We start from the raw sequence: 17485 nt of genomic DNA on the forward strand, positions 1-17485 counted from the left end.
CGACGGTAGGAATTCCGGCGGTCTCGACCGCTGCTACCTCCCAAGTCGACCCACATCCCCCATCCTTCCTCTGCAACACGGCTTCACTAGTGTATGCCATCTCGCCGGCTCCACGACCGCTTGACATCCCGGCGTTGTCCGCACTAGCAAGGCCGCGTGGCGGCGAGCGGCGGCGCACCAGAGAGCCGGTCATGAGAGCCACGGGCAAGTGGTTGCTGCCTCTCGAGCCATGGGAGCAGCAGACGCGTAGGAATCCGGGCCCGCTGATCTTCGCGAGCCGAGCGGCGGCGCATCTTCCGCAGGTTTCCGGCCGCGCTGACAAGCGGGTGAAATTGGGCGGGGCGGACAAGGCCTTTAGCCATGGGAGTGCACTGGTCCTTGATTTGGATGTCTAACCATGATTACGATGGTCAGCGAGCGTCAATTTGGACGGCCAACGTGAGTTCTCTGTGTGATTGTGTGTGCGCGTGCTCTAGCTCGATGTGTGTGTGTGCGTGTTTGGTGTTTGTGAGCATGTCTGCTCCTTGCTGCCAGACCTCTGCCAGCCTGCAGTTGTCGTTGGTGGCGTAGCTCGTTGCGCTGGACATGGCGGCTTGCCGGGCTGTGCGACGCGACGGCTCCCATGGCTCCTCGCGCTGGGCATGGCGGCCGGTTCGGCTGTCGAAGCGACGGCTCCCGCGGCTCCCGTGGAGGCAAAACACACACAGGCAGCTCCGAGCGTCTCCTCTCTATAGTGGCCTTCACGGTGATCACCGGAGGCACCACGCAGCAAACATACTTCGGCCGCCCAGAACCTGCTCGACGGAATGCCCCTTAGAAAGAGATGTGAAGAAGATGGCGTTACAGTCATTGACAGGTAGGACCCACGTTTTTTTGGCCACGTCAGCTGGTCAAAGTTTTTGGTCTTCGCCACATCAGCCCGACAGGTGGGGCCAAACTGTCAGTTTTCCTGTTTTCACGAGCAAATCAGACAATCAGTGCTCCGCGTTACCGATTAGGCATAAAGTTGGTGGTTTTTTGTGCCCTGACACAAATATGATACCAAGTAGTTACCCTAGCCCCAAGTATGGTGGTTTTGCGTAAATAACTCTTGCTTTGTATATATAACAGGGCGAAAGCCTTTTCGACAAATACATACCATGACAACGGAGTATTGTGAAGTAACAAGTTCTGTAGAATCCGCTGGCCCGGTGAGCAAAGAACCATCGGATCACCACGGTGCTCGTGAGCTTTGAGGAAGACCCCGGGCTGCCTAGCTCGCCGCGTCAACGCTTTTGGTCGTGCTTAAATGTCCGGCCAGATTAGTGTCGGATGTAAAGCAAGTTGGGCTCTAGTTAATCGTATATAGATGACGATGGTCGTTGCGTCCACTAAACTAATGGTGTGATTAGTTTCCTTACGTCATTTCGTTTTAGATAAAAATAAATAAAATTCAGCCGGCCATGTCCTCCTTTCTCTAGCAACAGGGTTTAAAATAGTTAGAGGTATGATTGGAGTTGTTGGTACCTTGACTTACTGTATACTTTACTCTATGAGTGTGGTTAGCTCTTATCTAGATCAGAAATAACTATGCCTGGTCCAACTCCTATACATTGCTAGAGTGCATGGAGATACATGAGGAATCTGTTATTTTTGTTTGATTGAATAGTTTAGAGATAATTTGCGAATTCTCATAATCTGTTACTCTATATTCCATAGGACTCTAACCCAGTTGACCATTTGGCCTCCTCCTATCTTCATCTTATCCTTCCTCCACAAGCTCCGCTGCCGGTGGGAGGGGCAACATCGCAGGGAAAGCCTCCGATGCATCTTGTTCCCGCAGCTAGTCACTGAGGAGGAACACCGCCATCCGCAGCCTAGACTGCCCCGAGCGCCACCCGCAACTCCTGCTGGATCGAGAGGCCGCAGGACGCCCAGCTTTCCCACCACCAGACAAAACTCGGCCACCGTTTCTTCTGCTGGTGCCAATTCTGGTTAAAGGCATCTCCAACGCTGACATCTAAACAGATACGGTATTTATCCGAAAATCGGTCTGGCTTGACGTGCAGCCGAGAGCCATTCATCTAATCCTATAATCAAATATTCGTCCGCCTTCCGTCAAACAGTAATAACCATCCACCAAATATATGAGTAGCAATCACTCTTTAAATGGATAAAAGCACTTAAAAAAAGCAAATAACATGCATGCAAGCTTAACTTCCGCCAACTACATGCATGCATGCTTAACTTTGCGCCAAACAACATGTAGGTAATGCTATCACTTTCCGCCAAACAACATGTTATCCGATTACTTTCCGCCAAAGCAACATGCACCAGCCAAATAGCAGGGTGGCCTTCCGCCATCAGGGAGGAAAGGGTATCCTCAGGCAGACATCCTGCCCGCAGAGCCCCCTTTTGTTTGGTTCAGATTTGCGAAAAGATGGATGTCCGGACGTGTCGGACGACTGATACGGATATGCGTTGGATAACAAATTGCATCTGAACAGCACGTTCGGGACGCTTGCAAGAGGTTTGAGTGACCACCTTGGAGATGCCCTAAGGAGGATTTTGACCGGAGGAGGTTGGCCATGGCTGCTGCCATGTAGTCTGTTTTTATGTTTTTATGAACTATTTTATTTCTTTCTCTATCTTAACGAAAATCGACAGAGGGCCCTTTCCTGGTAATTTCCAGTTGTACATGGATTATACCGGCGCTCGGTTGATCCCGAAATCGCTAAAGAATCGACAAGAATCGGCCGATGCATCCATGGATCTCGAGGAAGAGCGAAATAGCCACTCACCGATTTGGTACCCGACGCAGCGGCTTGACGTACGGCTGGCGAAAGCCAACGGCGGTAGAAGACGCGGTGATCGGCGGGGAAGATGTGTTGTCCGGCCGACAAGAAGAAGCAGCAGCTCCACCTCCGGCGCGTCGCCTCCGCGCTGCCGTAGCTAGCAGGTACTCCTCCGGCGCGTCGCCTCCGTGTAGGCAGCAGCTCGATCGTCGTGGTTTCTTATGGATGTTTCTCAAGCTTTGTGAACTTCCGCGGTTGGTGTTGTTGTAGAGGGATAAGCATCACTCGGCGGAGACGTGGAGTTGGAATAGACTAAAAGCTTGGGCAGATGGCATGATTACGGGGGAAGGGGGCGCTTAATTAGTATTATATCCGAAACTTCTCCACATACGGTATGCACTTTCCGATTTTCAATTCGGCGGTCCTCGTCAGCTCAATCCTACCCATGCATGTGCGGCTGCTTTTAATCGTCGTACTGTATAGCAAGATTCCATTATGTATCTCTATCTATAACCGCGTGGTAGGTGGTACACAGCACACACATGGCAAGCAACGAGAGATGCAAACTACTCTACTACATGTTGGGTTGATTAGCTGAAAGGATGGACAGCCGAAGAACTTGACTGAAACTCGGTCGTTTCAGTGCGAACACCACTATCATCGTCCATAGCATGAATTGCACTGCAGGTTCCATAAAGGAATGGAGACTGACTCACTAGTCACTACTCATATCACCACGCACGCCACAGTTGGTTTGGTGGCAACATGATGTGAACTCCACCAGCATTAACCAAACCCTATGAACAGAGTCAACAGTACACACTGCAAGAATTATTATCTAACATCATAACATTAACCATTAACATCAAAGGTTGTTGGTGCGAATAAAATGGAAGCCACAAATCCACACCAGGCAATAAACACAAGAGAAGCATAACCAACAATGCTACTGAGCTTTTCTTACTGGAGGCTTGAGAGGGCGTGCTTTGTGCACTTTACAGGTGAGATTTCAAATAGTATTTGTTCATGGCAGCACTTCGATCATCACACGCTCACATGTAAAGCTTACTCAACACAACATACATGTTAAAACGCCCTTCATCAAAAACACAACATACATGTCGCTCACATGTGCACTTTACAGGAGGGGACAAAACTGTACAAACTGAATAAATTAGGTCCGGTACTGCATCAAACAACCCGGCATCAGTCCCTGAGTCTGGGTAGGCGCCTCCATTGTAGAAGGCACTCACACCTGCGTCCCCAGCCAATGCCTGGTAGATGGCTGTCAGCGAGCCAACCTCGAACCCATGGCCATGCGAGCTCACACGACGCCATATACTTCGTCACCGCGGCGATACGCGCATCGATGCAACGCTAACACGACCACCGCCACCACCACCGTGCCACGGGCTTTCATCGACACCAGAACGTGAAGACGCCTCCCCAACCAAGCCGCAAACTCCCACCTTGGCTAGACGGAGGCAACCCAGAGCCGAGCAACCTGACTCCAAGGAGACACCGCTTCGGAACTCACATGAGGAGCAACCAACCCCGGGCTAGAGGACCACGTCAATCTCCTTCCCGGTGGCGAGTCTACCGCACCAGCCCATAGATAGCAACCGCACCCGGAAAAGGCGGACGACGTCCGCTCATGGCAGCCGGCAACTCCAGCAGCGAGCAGCCGTCCGGCGCACCCGCCCCCATCAGCTCCCACACAGAGCTTCGTCAGCACCGTCCAAACCAAGGCCACCACCACCGGACCTCTACCTCACCGCCACATCCGCGAGAAGACACCGCACCACCACAGCCCGACGGAAGCTCAGATCCGCCGGGAACCTCCGGCCCGCAGAGGGCGCCACCACGACCCAGCCGAGCCTAGATGGCCCCGCACCAGCACCACAGCCGCCAAGCCAGGCCGCCGCTGCACCCGCCCCACGTCGCACGCCAGCCCCACAGCATCAGACCTGGCCGGATCTAGCTGTAGGCGGCCCGCACGTATCCATCTGGAAGAGGACCCCACCCCGCACCACAGGCGCGCCCCTGGCCGTCGGCCACGCCACCGTCCTGCTAAGCCCCATGACAGCCCAGCGCCACCGCCCGATGTCGTTGTCCCACGCCAACCGCACCACAGGTAGAGAGGAGCAGAGACCTGCCGCCGCCACGCCAACCGGGCTTTGCCCGTCAACGCCAGCCGGCGGGGGCGGGGGGGTGATGCTGCCCCGGCGGCTAGGGTTCCCTTCCCGTCGCTCACGGGAGCGACGCGGGAGGGTGGGTCGGGAAAGGCCAGGCCGAAGCGATGTATCAGGAAGTTACAAGTCTCGTACATAAACTTTGGAAAACGTTCTAAAACATCCGGCTGATTTCTTCAGAATTTAGCCGTGTCGCCTGGACGCCACGCGTCCTCATGGGCCACGCCACGCTCCCGTGCAGTCCCTTCCCTTATCTCTTGCGTCAACGCGCTTGTTTCCTTTTCCCAACTGACCGAGATCCCCTTTTCTCTATCCCCTCGCTCCTACCTCTGTCTTGTCGCACATGTCGTCCACCACTTCCCCATTACCTCGTCGGAGCCAGCCGCCCGACCTCTCTGCCGTTAGCCCTCGTCGGAGCAAACTGCGGGGCAGCTTGCAGCCCTCGGCCGCGACTTGCCGCACTCCTGGAGTCGGCGACCTGCAGCACCCGCGTCGACCTGTAGTTCCCCGCGCGCTGCCTAACTGCTGTCGGTGTTGAACAACGCCATCGTTGCGAGCAGGAAGGGCGACGCCGGCCACCAGTGTACCGTTCCGCACCGGTGTTGCAATGAAGCACGAAAATCGGAGGCGGGCGTCGCTCGCCACCGGTGCTGCAACGCAGCATGCAGGAGGAGGCTGGCTACTCGCCGCCGGTGTTGCAAGGCAGCACGAAGGGAGGAGGCGGGCGCGCTCACCACCGGTGCTGCAACGCCGCACACATGAGATGCTGCGTTGGAGCTTTCTGTCGCGCCGGTCGGGACTGCATTGGAGCACTGCCCGAGGCTGCACTGGAGCGCCGCCGCGGTCATTGAAGCGGCGATGAGGATGGAACGGACTCCAGCAGGGCTGCAATGAAGCTTCCCCGGAGCTGCAATGAAGCTTTGCCGGTGGTGTCGCGCTCGGTCTTGCCATGGAGCAGGCCTTCGGTGGCTCGTGGTGCTGCGATGGAGCGTCGCCGGTGGCTCTGGGAGCTGCGATGCAGCGCTCCACGGCCACCTCCAGCCACAACCAGAGCCTGACAGTTTAGTTAAGAGGATCTTGTTCACGTGCCAGCAAATGAAAGATTTATAATCAGAAAAAGGATTATACCAAACTGTCAGCGTGTGAATACAGAGAGGCCAACAATAGAAGAGGTCTACTACTTTTCTAAACAGGGTTTGTATTTCTTTATGTATATATTTGTAATAATATATATTGACTATTGAGTACGAGATACAGTCTGAATTACGCATCATGTTTTATTCTTTTGCGAGAAACTTTCAATCTATTCATCTTCAATCATGGCAGTACAAAGAACAACTGAGGTAACAAAAATTACAACCATGTCCGTGGACCACCTAGTGACGACTACTAGGACTATTTGTCCTACGGGATCATTCATCACTATGGGATCGTCTCATGTCATACTGGCGACTATTTGTCCTAGCATCCGAGTCATACTGACGACTATTTGTCCTAGCATCCCCCCTGCACAACAGCAAAATATATAAATTAAACGTCGCCACACATATATCTCCCTATCAGCTTATTTGACGTTCAAAACTCAACTAGTAAATGCATTGACTTGTCAACTCACGATTTAAGGGATCGATCCAGTATAGAAAGGCGCTTTGCAACATCTACCATTGACGGTCTTATAACCACATCATCGTCAAGACATTTGACGGCAATTTCTACCAGCATGTCAAGAAGTCCCAAATCTCCTTTCAGTGCAATTTCCTTATCAAATAGCCCTGTTGATTTCCTACCCTTCTTGTGATTCTCAAGGAAAATCCTCACTAAGCTGTTATGGTCAGCATGTATAGCCTTCCTCCGAGTAAGAAGTTCCAAGACGATAACTCCAAAACTATATACATCCCTTTGTTCCGTCAGATAGCCTTTTTGTAGGTATATTGAATCCATATAAGTCATGTCACCAATGATATCTCTCGCAATTATCCTTGACATGCCAAAGCCGGAGACCTTAGGCACGAAGTTGCCATTGAAGAGTTTGTCATCGAATAGTATATTTGCTGGTTTAAGATCACCGTGTAAAATTTGGGTGCCGGGCACTGAATGCATATATGCTAGAGCATCTGCTAATGCTGCAGCAATACTTGATCGCACACTCAAGTTGAGAGGCAGCTTGATGTTGATGTGAAGAATGTCATGAAGGCTAACTGTGGAGAAAAACTCATAGACTAGGACCGGGGCATCAAATTCAAGGCAGCAACCTATGAGCCTAACAATGTTTTTGTGAATGACTCGACATTGCATGATGACTTCATTTGCAAAACCTCCATTCTTTATCACATTGTCACTAATCAGCTTGATTACCGTGACTGGTACGTTATCAACAAGACCCTTGTAAACTTCTCCAAAGCCATCTTTTCTAATAAAATTATTATCCTTCAAAATTGGCTTGAGCTCCCCCTTTTTGAAAAGTTTCACACATTTTATATTTTCCAATATAGGACCGCCCAACCTCACGTAATTCTTGCGAGCTTTTGTGTCGTAAATGTCTAAATTGTTCAACTTGTAGAGCACACCACGGTTAGAGCTAGAAATACTTGCACCTTGTGGAATGACATTTTGCTTTGTATCTCGCGCTCCACATAATGACCATTGATCATCTGAAGCTCCTTCTCGACCTTGCAGCCACTGATCTTCTGTAGGCGTCCCATGCTTGATGTCCTTTCCAGGGTACTCAGATGAAAGCTTTGTAATTCTGTCTTGGCAATATTGTTCCTTTAGGAAACTAACTTGTTGTTCGACTGATGAACTACTGATACCAGCTTCGGTGACACTTGTCGTTTTATCAAGCCTATCGTTTATACGGCGGGCAGTTGGTCTCTTCTTCGGGTCCAAGTCCATACACTCTATCCCTATCTTAGTGCATACTCTTACTTGATCCAACCGTGTCTCCAAATTATCTGATGCCTCCAATCGATTCATCCAATTTTCAACTATCTACAAAGTTGCAACTGTAAGTTACAGTCTAGAAAATAAACTCTGATGGTAGGTGATTTGTAGCTAATATAAATATAGCGAAAATACCCTGGAAATCTTTAGGAGGAAAATGCATATATTCATATGGACATATAGATTGACATAGGTGCCAGTTGCATTTTTATTTGTTCAAGCATAAATGCACGCTTGTCACCTATCCTCGTAGGTTTGGTCTAATGGGTGGGCTTGTATCTTGGCATATGAAACACAAAACAATATTCATGCAATGAGGTATTGAGTTCAAGAAGTTCAAGAATGCCAGCCATTTTCAGTCCACATTTAGGTTTTTGGGGGTTACACAACAGAAAAAGGTTGACACATCAGCGCATTTTTCACATTCCCTCATAAGTTCAATTTTTTTGGAGAACTAACAAGGATGAACAGTAAGAAGGCATTCAGAACAGTTTCTTGTTTATGGATAGATTAGTTTTGTAATTTCTCTAAGGTAAACTAAATAGTAACATAATTTATGTGAAAATATATACTTAACATGGAGCAAACACTTAAACTCTTACATTCTCATCTTCTTGATACCCCTTCTCTCCTGTTAAAATCTCCATGATTATAACGCCAAGACTGTATATGTCTGAGGCAAATGCGACTTGACCTCTGTAGAATTCAGGAGCCAGATATCCCCTACAACAAGAATGTCTGATCAATGAATAGACACGAGTATAAATTCATCTCAAACAAAAGGAAGAGCTCTTAAGAGGATGGCTTACTGTGATCCACATAGGTGTGAAGTAAAAGCTCGTGTTTGGTCTTTATCCAAGCACCTTGATAGACCAAAATCAGCAATTTTGGGTGTCATCCGATCATCAATCAATATATTACCCGGCTTTAGATCTAAGTGGAGGATATGCCTCTCGTGAAGATGAAGTAAGCCTTCACATATTCCCTTGATTATCTGGTAGCGCTCACCCCATTCAAGATCACCAGATGCATCTAAGAACAAAATCAACAAACATATGGGATACTGGATCACCACAAAATATGGGAAGCTAGGATTGTATAATGAGCTATCTGAATAATAAAAATATGAGAATAAATTCTACATCATACCTGTAATATACTTATCGAGACTTCCATTTGGTACATACTCGAAACATAGTAACCAGTTCCGCAGATCTGCCATCACAAACTTACCCTCATAATCCGCAATCCTCCCTTGCGTGTCAGAACAATATCCTAGGAACCGCACTATATTCTTGTGCTTGGCCTTCATCAGGCACTCAACCTCTTTGTGAAATTTATTCTCATGCATATCAAGTGTTTGGGACAACTTCTTCACAGCAACCATTCGTTTTCCCACTATTCCCTGTAGTCACAGTGTGTATTTTTTATTTATGTGCGTGCGGTGGTGTGGTTGTGATTTTCATTTGTTGTTTATCCTTTAGATCAACTACAGTTAAGAATGAGAAAGCTTACTAGTGATAACATATACCTTATAAACCACCGCAAACCCACCGCTACCAATTTGCTGATCATCGGAGAAACAGTCTGTGATATCTTCTAAAAGCGATAACTGCATGTGTGTTGGCTGTGCACTTCCATTAAGCAGCATGCGCTCCAGGTCAACCTTGTATCTGATACTAATTTTGCCATCCATTCGCAATGAATACCACACTCCAGTACCTTCAAAGCAAGAGGAACATATGCCAATGTTTTGAGTCCACCATGGATATATCTGATTATGCAAATAACGATGAAATCCAGAATGAATAACAATCACACATGTTACTCGAGTCCACCAATCCGATTATTATACATATGCCATTGCAACCCAACCCCTACTCGAGTATATAATAATAATAATCATAAAGGACAATGATTGTCATGGCAGAATCCTATTAGTATAAGTTCACCACTTTGAGAACAACACATTTAAGTTTAGGTAATACTCCCTCCATCCCAAAATATCCCAAAATAAGTGTCGTTGATTTAGTACAAAATTGTAGGGAGTAGTACATATGAGAAGTTGATGACTTAATCACAAGAACCTGTACAAGATTATAGATGTGTCGTAGAAAGTAGCAATATTCTTCTCTAATAAACTATATCCTTTTCTTATTATCATGAAGCAACCTTGTTTAGGGATAACCAATTAGCAATTTTAAATTAAATCATTCAGCAACAGAAACATATTCTTTGTTTAATTAAGTTTTGAAAAGGAAGATTTTATTGCTAGCCACATGTACGCACAAACCATCTGAAGAAATTAAGAGAGAGAGAGAGAGAGAGAGAGAGAGAGAGAGAGAGAGAGAGAGATGTGTGTACATACATACCGCAAACCCACCGCTACCAATTTGCTGATCATCGGAGAAACAGTCTGTGATATCTTCTAAAAGCGATAACTGCATGTGTGTTGGCTGTGCACTTCCATTAAGCAGCATGCGCTCCAGGTCAACCTTGTATCTGATACTAATTTTGCCATCCATTCGCAATGAATACCACACTCCAATACCTTCAAAGCAAGAGGAACATATGCCAATGTTTTGAGTCCACCATGGATATATCTGATTATGCAAATAACGATGAAATCCAGAATGAATAACAATCACACATGTTACTCGAGTCCACCAATCCGATTATTATACATATGCCATTGCAACCCAACCCCTACTCGAGTATATAATAATAATAATCATAAAGGACAATGATTGTCATGGCAGAATCCTATTAGTATAAGTTCACCACTTTGAGAACAACACATTTAAGTTTAGGTAATACTCCCTCCATCCCAAAATATCCCAAAATAAGTGTCGTTGATTTAGTACAAAATTGTAGGGAGTAGTACATATGAGAAGTTGATGACTTAATCACAAGAACCTGTACAAGATTATAGATGTGTCGTAGAAAGTAGCAATATTCTTCTCTAATAAACTATATCCTTTTCTTATTATCATGAAGCAACCTTGTTTAGGGATAACCAATTAGCAATTTTAAATTAAATCATTCAGCAACAGAAACATATTCTTTGTTTAATTAAGTTTTGAAAAGGAAGATTTTATTGCTAGCCACATGTACGCACAAACCATCTGAAGAAATTAAGAGAGAGAGAGAGAGAGAGAGAGAGAGAGAGAGAGAGAGAGAGAGAGAGAGAGAGATGTGTGTACATACATACCGCAAACCCACCGCTACCAATTTGCTGATCATCGGAGAAACAGTCTGTGATATCTTCTAAAAGCGATAACTGCATGTGTGTTGGCTGTGCACTTCCATTAAGCAGCATGCGCTCCAGGTCAACCTTGTATCTGATACTAATTTTGCCATCCATTCGCAATGAATACCACACTCCAGTACCTTCAAAGCAAGAGGAACATATGCCAATGTTTTGAGTCCACCATGGATATATCTGATTATGCAAATAACGATGAAATCCAGAATGAATAACAATCACACATGTTACTCGAGTCCACCAATCCGATTATTATACATATGCCATTGCAACCCAACCCCTACTCGAGTATATAATAATAATAATCATAAAGGACAATGATTGTCATGGCAGAATCCTATTAGTATAAGTTCACCACTTTGAGAACAACACATTTAAGTTTAGGTAATACTCCCTCCATCCCAAAATATCCCAAAATAAGTGTCGTTGATTTAGTACAAAATTGTAGGGAGTAGTACATATGAGAAGTTGATGACTTAATCACAAGAACCTGTACAAGATTATAGATGTGTCGTAGAAAGTAGCAATATTCTTCTCTAATAAACTATATCCTTTTCTTATTATCATGAAGCAACCTTGTTTAGGGATAACCAATTAGCAATTTTAAATTAAATCATTCAGCAACAGAAACATATTCTTTGTTTAATTAAGTTTTGAAAAGGAAGATTTTATTGCTAGCCACATGTACGCACAAACCATCTGAAGAAATTAAGAGAGAGAGAGATGTGTGTGTACATACATACCGCGGCGGAAGCGAAGTAGTCAACTAATCCTGTAGAAGCAGGCGGCCGGTGAGCAGAGACCGATGAGATCTTGCGCTCGCGAGCTTCGAGGAAGATCGACGACGATCTCAGCCTGCCTAGCCTGCAGCGTCAACACTTTGATGATGTGTTATGACCTAACCTATGATTTGGCCAGATGCTAGGTAATCAGCAGGATTTGGGGATCGGAAAGAAGACTTTGGAGAGGAGACGGAGGAGGAGGAAGAAGCAAGGGAAGTTCTTAAAGTTTCTTTTTGATTGATGATGAGAATAAACAAACTGCGCCCTACCACACACACTGGCCACTATACCCCACGCTGGCTCAACCACTTCCGACGCAGTCAACCAGCAGCTGGTACGACTGACTAGCCGCCGACCGCCGTTGCCATGGCCCTCGCTTCCCCGGTCTCCGCCCCGCCTGCGTTGACCCCGCGCGGCCGTCTGTGGGCAGACATCACGGAGGAGGACACGATGACGACGGGAGGTGCTCGCGCATCGTCTCTGGCGCCATTGACTCGCCACCGCCCGCCATGCTCTCCGGCAGCGGGATGGGAAGGTGGGTCGATGCGGTGGCCGGGACACACCGTGCCACAGATGCCGGCTCGAACGGATCACCGGTACAAAAGAGCGTAAATCTGGAGGCAATGAATCTGAATATCTGGCAATGGGTTACCTGAAACGCAGACTCCATCAGCAGCATGGATCACACACATGATTTGCTTTGGTTCAGACTGTATGCGTGTGTGTGTGCTGCAGCCTGCATAGCAGAGGTTTGCTTTGCTCGCAGAAAACAATAAAAAGGAACAGAGACTGACGGTGCAAACAACATGCCACTCGAACAATGAAACTGATGATGAGACGACGCGGCTCATTTGCCTGTGACGGTCACTGTTAGAGAATGTATGCATGGATGCTTCTGTGACGGACTGATGCGGCCGTCGCCACAAAGTTTAGAGAAGTGCTAGCTGCTTATGCTGAACCATGAACTGAAGAATGGTTCAGAGAAGCACTAGCTGCAAAGCATTTTACAGCAGAGGGGGAAGAAACTATGAACTAGAGAATAATAGTTCACACAAACTATGAACTGGAGTAGCTTTGAGCTACGTTTGCTGTTTGGTATATTGACAAAGCGTTTGTATCACCACACAAATCCATACAAATGGTGGCAACGTTATGTGAACTGCACCAGCATTAACCCCCTATGAATAGGCTCAACAGTCAACAGTACACAGTGCAAAAACAATAATTAACCTTACTAAGGTATAATAAGGAAGGGCAAGAATAGATGGATCCACACATCAGAGAAGGTAACTAAGACAGGGTTAAACACCAGAAAACTGAACCAACATCCCGATATAGTAGCTATAAAGAATGCAAGCTCACACCTTGTCTACGGCAATCATTCAGTGCGGAAAGACGGTCTGCAACATCTTCCATTGTCGGTCTTTCGTCCAGATAGAGGTTAATACACTCCACAGCAATTTTTGCAAGAATCTCAATAAACTCCGGATTTTTTGACACTACAATTTCCTCATCAAACAACTCAGTTGATTTCCTCCCCATCTTGTGATTCTCAAGGAAATTCCTCACCAAGCTGTTATTGTCAGAATGTGTGGCCTTCCTCCTAGTAACAAGCTCCAAGATGGTAACTCCAAAGCTGTAGACATCACTTTTTCCGGTTAGCAGGCCTGTTTGTACATACGCTGGATCCATATAAACCATTTCACCACCGATTGTTCCGTTGTGTCCCGCAGCCATGCTTGACATGCCAAAGTATGAGACCTTAGCCATAAAGTTGTCATCCAAGAGTATATAAGATGGTTTAAAACTACCAAATAAGATTTTACACATGCCAAATGAATGCATGTAAGGCGGACGCATGTTGTGGCGAGTGGGGGCCCAGGACCCCACTCGATTCATCGTCCTCTTCGTACTACGTCCCGATGCTAGCGAGCAGGCCTCCAGTCGGGCTATAGCAGGTGCCCCCACTCCCTTCCAGTTCGGCCTTTCTGTAAAGCCCAATACAAAAAGCTAATCAAGGAAAAAATTCAAGGCAGAAGGCGTGCGTGTACCCTGCTGCCGCCTGCCGCTTCACTCTAGGAGCTCACAATTAATAGCGAGAAAAACGAAGAGGCAAGCCCTCGGCCGCCGCTTGGTTGGACCATTGGTGGATCGCGGCTTGGCGGGTGCCAGTCCTGTGCCATCCGGTCGCCGGCCACCGGCCGCCCGCTGCCAGCAGCAGCGGCGCCACCGTCGACGGGTGTACAGCAGCAATGGATGAACGGAACATCCTCAGCAACTCATCTCTGATCAGGTCTGTACCATCTCCTCATCTCCTTATCCCAAACTACTAAACTCCCCTAGGTGCAGACTACAGAGATACTTCTTAGTTCTTTATTTTGCTTGCTGTTGCCTGACTACACTCTGGTCCTTATTCTTCAGTTGATTCCATGGTTTATCTCATATCAAATCAAATGAAAACTTGCAGTTCGTACTAGTACAGTAGTACTACTCTATGTCTCTATCAGACATGTAGCCATGTACAGTTGGTTCTACCAAAAAATTATAGGATTAGTGTGACACACTACTTGTACTTGGAAAATTTCTATGGAATTCAATCTGGCATGCCATTCTACTACTAGTACTTTTGCTGGCCTGCTAGTCTGCTCCACTAGAATGTTTTGTATCTGAACTTTTACAATTTGTGCTTCCATTATTTGATAGGGAAGAGAAGGGAAGATAATGGAGAAGTATTTGATAAAGAAATCAGCAAATGCCAACACCACCACCCAGCCCCAGGGGGCTATCACCAGCAACAATTCAAGTGGCAGTAGTAATGCATCAAGACCTGCAGCAAAACATAATTCTGCTGTGCCTGAACTAGTTGATTTGAATAAGCTCCCTCGCGATCCAGCTAAAAGGAAGCGAATGGCAGATTATCACCCCAACCAACGTGACGAGATAAGAAGGAAGTATTTGATTTGGGGACCTAATCAGCCCCGCAAGAATTTCCATACAGGGAGATTGGGAAGAAGAAAAAGAAGAGGAGATTCAATCCGGATTGGTATGATGATTATGCTTATTGGGTAGAGTACAGCGAGAAGGAGCACAAAGCCTATTGCTTATGCTGCTATTTGTTTAGGGACAACATTAAAGACAGCCACCATCGGCATGATGCATTTGTAGTAGAAGGTTTCAACTGTTGGAACAAGACAGAGAGATTTGTAACTCACGTCGGTGATCGTAACAGCTTTCACAACAGAGCACTCAAGGATTGCGAGGATCTATTAAAGCAAGATCAATCAATCCCTGCAGCCTGGAATAGACAAAGCCAAACTGAAGAATGAGCATCTCATCAGGTTAAATGCCGCAATTGATGTTTGTCGATACTTGTTGCATCAGGGACAACCTTTCCGTGGCCATGATGAATCTAAAGATTCTGAAAATAAAGGAAATTACCTTGAGTTGATGGACTACACTATTAAGCAAAATGATGTTGTTGCTAAGGCATTCAAGAATGCTCCAAATAATAATCAAATGTTGTCTCCCAAAATTCAAAGAGATATTACCGAGTGCTTTGCAAAAGAAGTACTAGGCCATGTGATGAAAGAAATTGGTAATGGTGTGTTCAGCTTATTAGTTGATGAGTGTAGGGATGTTTCCGACAAAGAACAAATGGCGGCTGTTCTCCGATATCTTGATAAGTGTGGACTGGTCCAAGAGAAGTTTGTTGGTGTTGTTCATGTGGAGGAGACAACAGCTTCTTATCTCAAGTCTTGCATAGATTTATTATTTTCACAACTTGGGCTGAATCTTGAACAAGTTAGAGGCCAAGGTTACGATGGAGCAAGTAATATGTCTGGTGAGTTCAATGGTTTGCAAGCTAAAATTATGAATGAGAACAAATCAGCATATTATGTACATTGTTTTGCTCATAAACTCAACTTGGTTGTTGTGGCTATTGCAAAGAAGATATTCGAGGTCGGAGATTTCTTTGATATGGTTTCAGTTTTGCTGAATGTCGTGGGCGCGTCTTGCAAGAGAAAAGACCAACTTCGTGAGCATCACCAAGAAGAAGTGAGAAAAGCAATAGGATGTGGAGAGATTGCTATGGGGACTGGACTGAATCAAGAATTATCTCTTCAAAGACCAGGTGACACTCGATGGAACTCCCATTATAAAACACTGTTGGGTTTGTCCAAGATGTTCTCATCTGTGGTCAAAGTACTAGAATATGTCGAGAAAGATGGCACAGATACCGGAAAGAGGCGGCAAGCTAGAGGTCTTCTAAAATATTTCCAGACCTTTGATTCTGCATTTTTCTTACACATGATGATGATGATATTAGCTTTAACAAATGGGCTGTCAAAAACCTTACAGAGAAAGAATAAAGACATTGTAAATGCTATTTCAGATGTGGAATCAACAAAACGAGAGTTAGAAAAACTCAGAACCAATGAGGGGTGGGATTCCCTTACGAAGAAGGTATGTTGTTTTTGTGAGAAGCATGACATTCCAGTGCTTGACATGGAAGATGCCTATGTTAACCCAAAGAAGCCACGACAAAAGACTGGCATTAGCAATGAACATTATTATTGTGTTGACTGTTTCTTTGCTGTGCTCGATCTATTAGGAGAAGAGTTTAATGACAGATTTAATGAGGTAAATTCCGAGTTGCTTCTATGCATGTCTGCTTTGAGCCCAAGTGATTTATTTTGTCATTTTGACAAGGAGAAGTTACTGAAATTAGCAAAGTTTTATCCTGATGACTTCAATCACAAAGATATGGTGACTCTTGAGCATGAACTTGGACTCTATATAGATAATATACTCCATGATACAAGGTTTTCTAGCTTGGACAGAATAAGTGACTTGGCTAAACTGATGGTGGATACTAGGAAGAATCTCTCATATCCTTTGGTATATCGGCTTTTGAAGCTAGCTCTAACTCTGCCTGTTGCCACTGCCACTGTCGAGAGATGTTTTTCAGCGATGAAGATTGTGAAGAATGCTTTGCGTAACAAAATTGGTGATGATTATTTGAGCCATAGCCTAATTTGCTTCGTGGAGAAGGAGCTGCTGGACACAATTACCAATGAAGTGATTGTTGATCGTTTCCATAAGATGAAAGATCGTCGTGGGAGAAATGAAACGTAATGGTCTAATACCTTCCACCCTTTTTATATTTACCATCTCCATAGTATTCAAATGCATTGTCCTAATCTGTGTTTTCTCTTCACAGGTAATGCCATTTGTCTTGGAGACAAATATTACCTTTTGCCACCTATGAAATTATTGGGATATAAAGCCTTCTTGTAAGATTTCTTCAGTTTAGTGCCGAACCTATCATGTTACTACTAGATGATGTATCACTTGTTGGCATTTATGTCAGACAAATATTATCTTTTGCTACATATAAAAACTAGGATATAAAGTGTAAGGTTTGTTTATTTTAATGGTAAATTTGTGATGTTATTAGTGGATGAAGTATCTTCTGTTTTGAACGTGGATGAAGTATCTTATTGTTATAGGAAAAATGCTAGATTTTTTTAT

At 45.6% G+C, this 17485-nt stretch overlaps 2 protein-coding genes and 1 pseudogene across 5 annotated transcripts in view; 1 reads left to right on the forward strand and 2 right to left on the reverse strand.

Moving 5' to 3' along the window:
- The window catches only part of LOC119319495 (cysteine-rich receptor-like protein kinase 37), a 14724-nt gene extending 11621 nt beyond the window's left edge, over nucleotides 1–3103 (reverse strand). For all 4 annotated transcript variants that reach the window (XM_037593966.1, XM_037593965.1, XM_037593967.1 and 1 more), the window contains exon 1: nucleotides 2781–3103. The gene's annotated coding sequence lies outside the window, so the exon portion shown is untranslated. The remainder of the gene's footprint in view (nucleotides 1–2780) is intronic.
- Nucleotides 3104–6355: 3252 nt separating this feature from the next.
- On the reverse strand, nucleotides 6356–12143 carry LOC119314819 (U-box domain-containing protein 34-like). Its single transcript, XM_037589505.1, has 9 exons — nucleotides 11915–12143; nucleotides 11118–11296; nucleotides 10279–10457; nucleotides 9438–9628; nucleotides 9056–9311; nucleotides 8716–8938; nucleotides 8509–8629; nucleotides 6582–7954; nucleotides 6356–6472 (listed from the first exon to the last, which is right to left on the reverse strand). The coding sequence occupies exons 4-9, from the start codon at nucleotides 9600–9602 to the stop codon at nucleotides 6379–6381; spliced, it is 2232 nt and encodes a 743-aa protein (XP_037445402.1). The 5' UTR covers nucleotides 9603–9628; nucleotides 10279–10457; nucleotides 11118–11296; nucleotides 11915–12143; the 3' UTR covers nucleotides 6356–6378.
- Nucleotides 12144–12319: 176 nt separating this feature from the next.
- Nucleotides 12320–17178, forward strand: LOC119315506 (annotated as a pseudogene).
- Nucleotides 17179–17485: the final 307 nt, after the last annotated feature.

The sequence above is a fragment of the Triticum dicoccoides genome, chromosome 6A, assembly GCF_002162155.2.
Source record: "Triticum dicoccoides isolate Atlit2015 ecotype Zavitan chromosome 6A, WEW_v2.0, whole genome shotgun sequence".
Taxonomy (NCBI): Eukaryota; Viridiplantae; Streptophyta; class Magnoliopsida; order Poales; family Poaceae; genus Triticum; species Triticum dicoccoides.

Bases quoted from the DNA above. Each gene is read 5' to 3' on its own strand.
- LOC119314819 (XM_037589505.1), bottom strand. From the start codon at position 9,602: ATGGATGGCAAAATTAGTATCAGATACAAGGTTGACCTGGAGCGCATG. The intron at 9,312-9,437 runs GTATATGTTATC...CTGTGACTACAG, and splicing joins GGTTTGCGGTGGTTTATAAG to GGAATAGTGGGAAAACGAAT. The intron at 6,473-6,581 runs GTGAGTTGACAA...GCTGTTGTGCAG, and splicing joins CTGGATCGATCCCTTAAATC to GGGGGATGCTAGGACAAATA.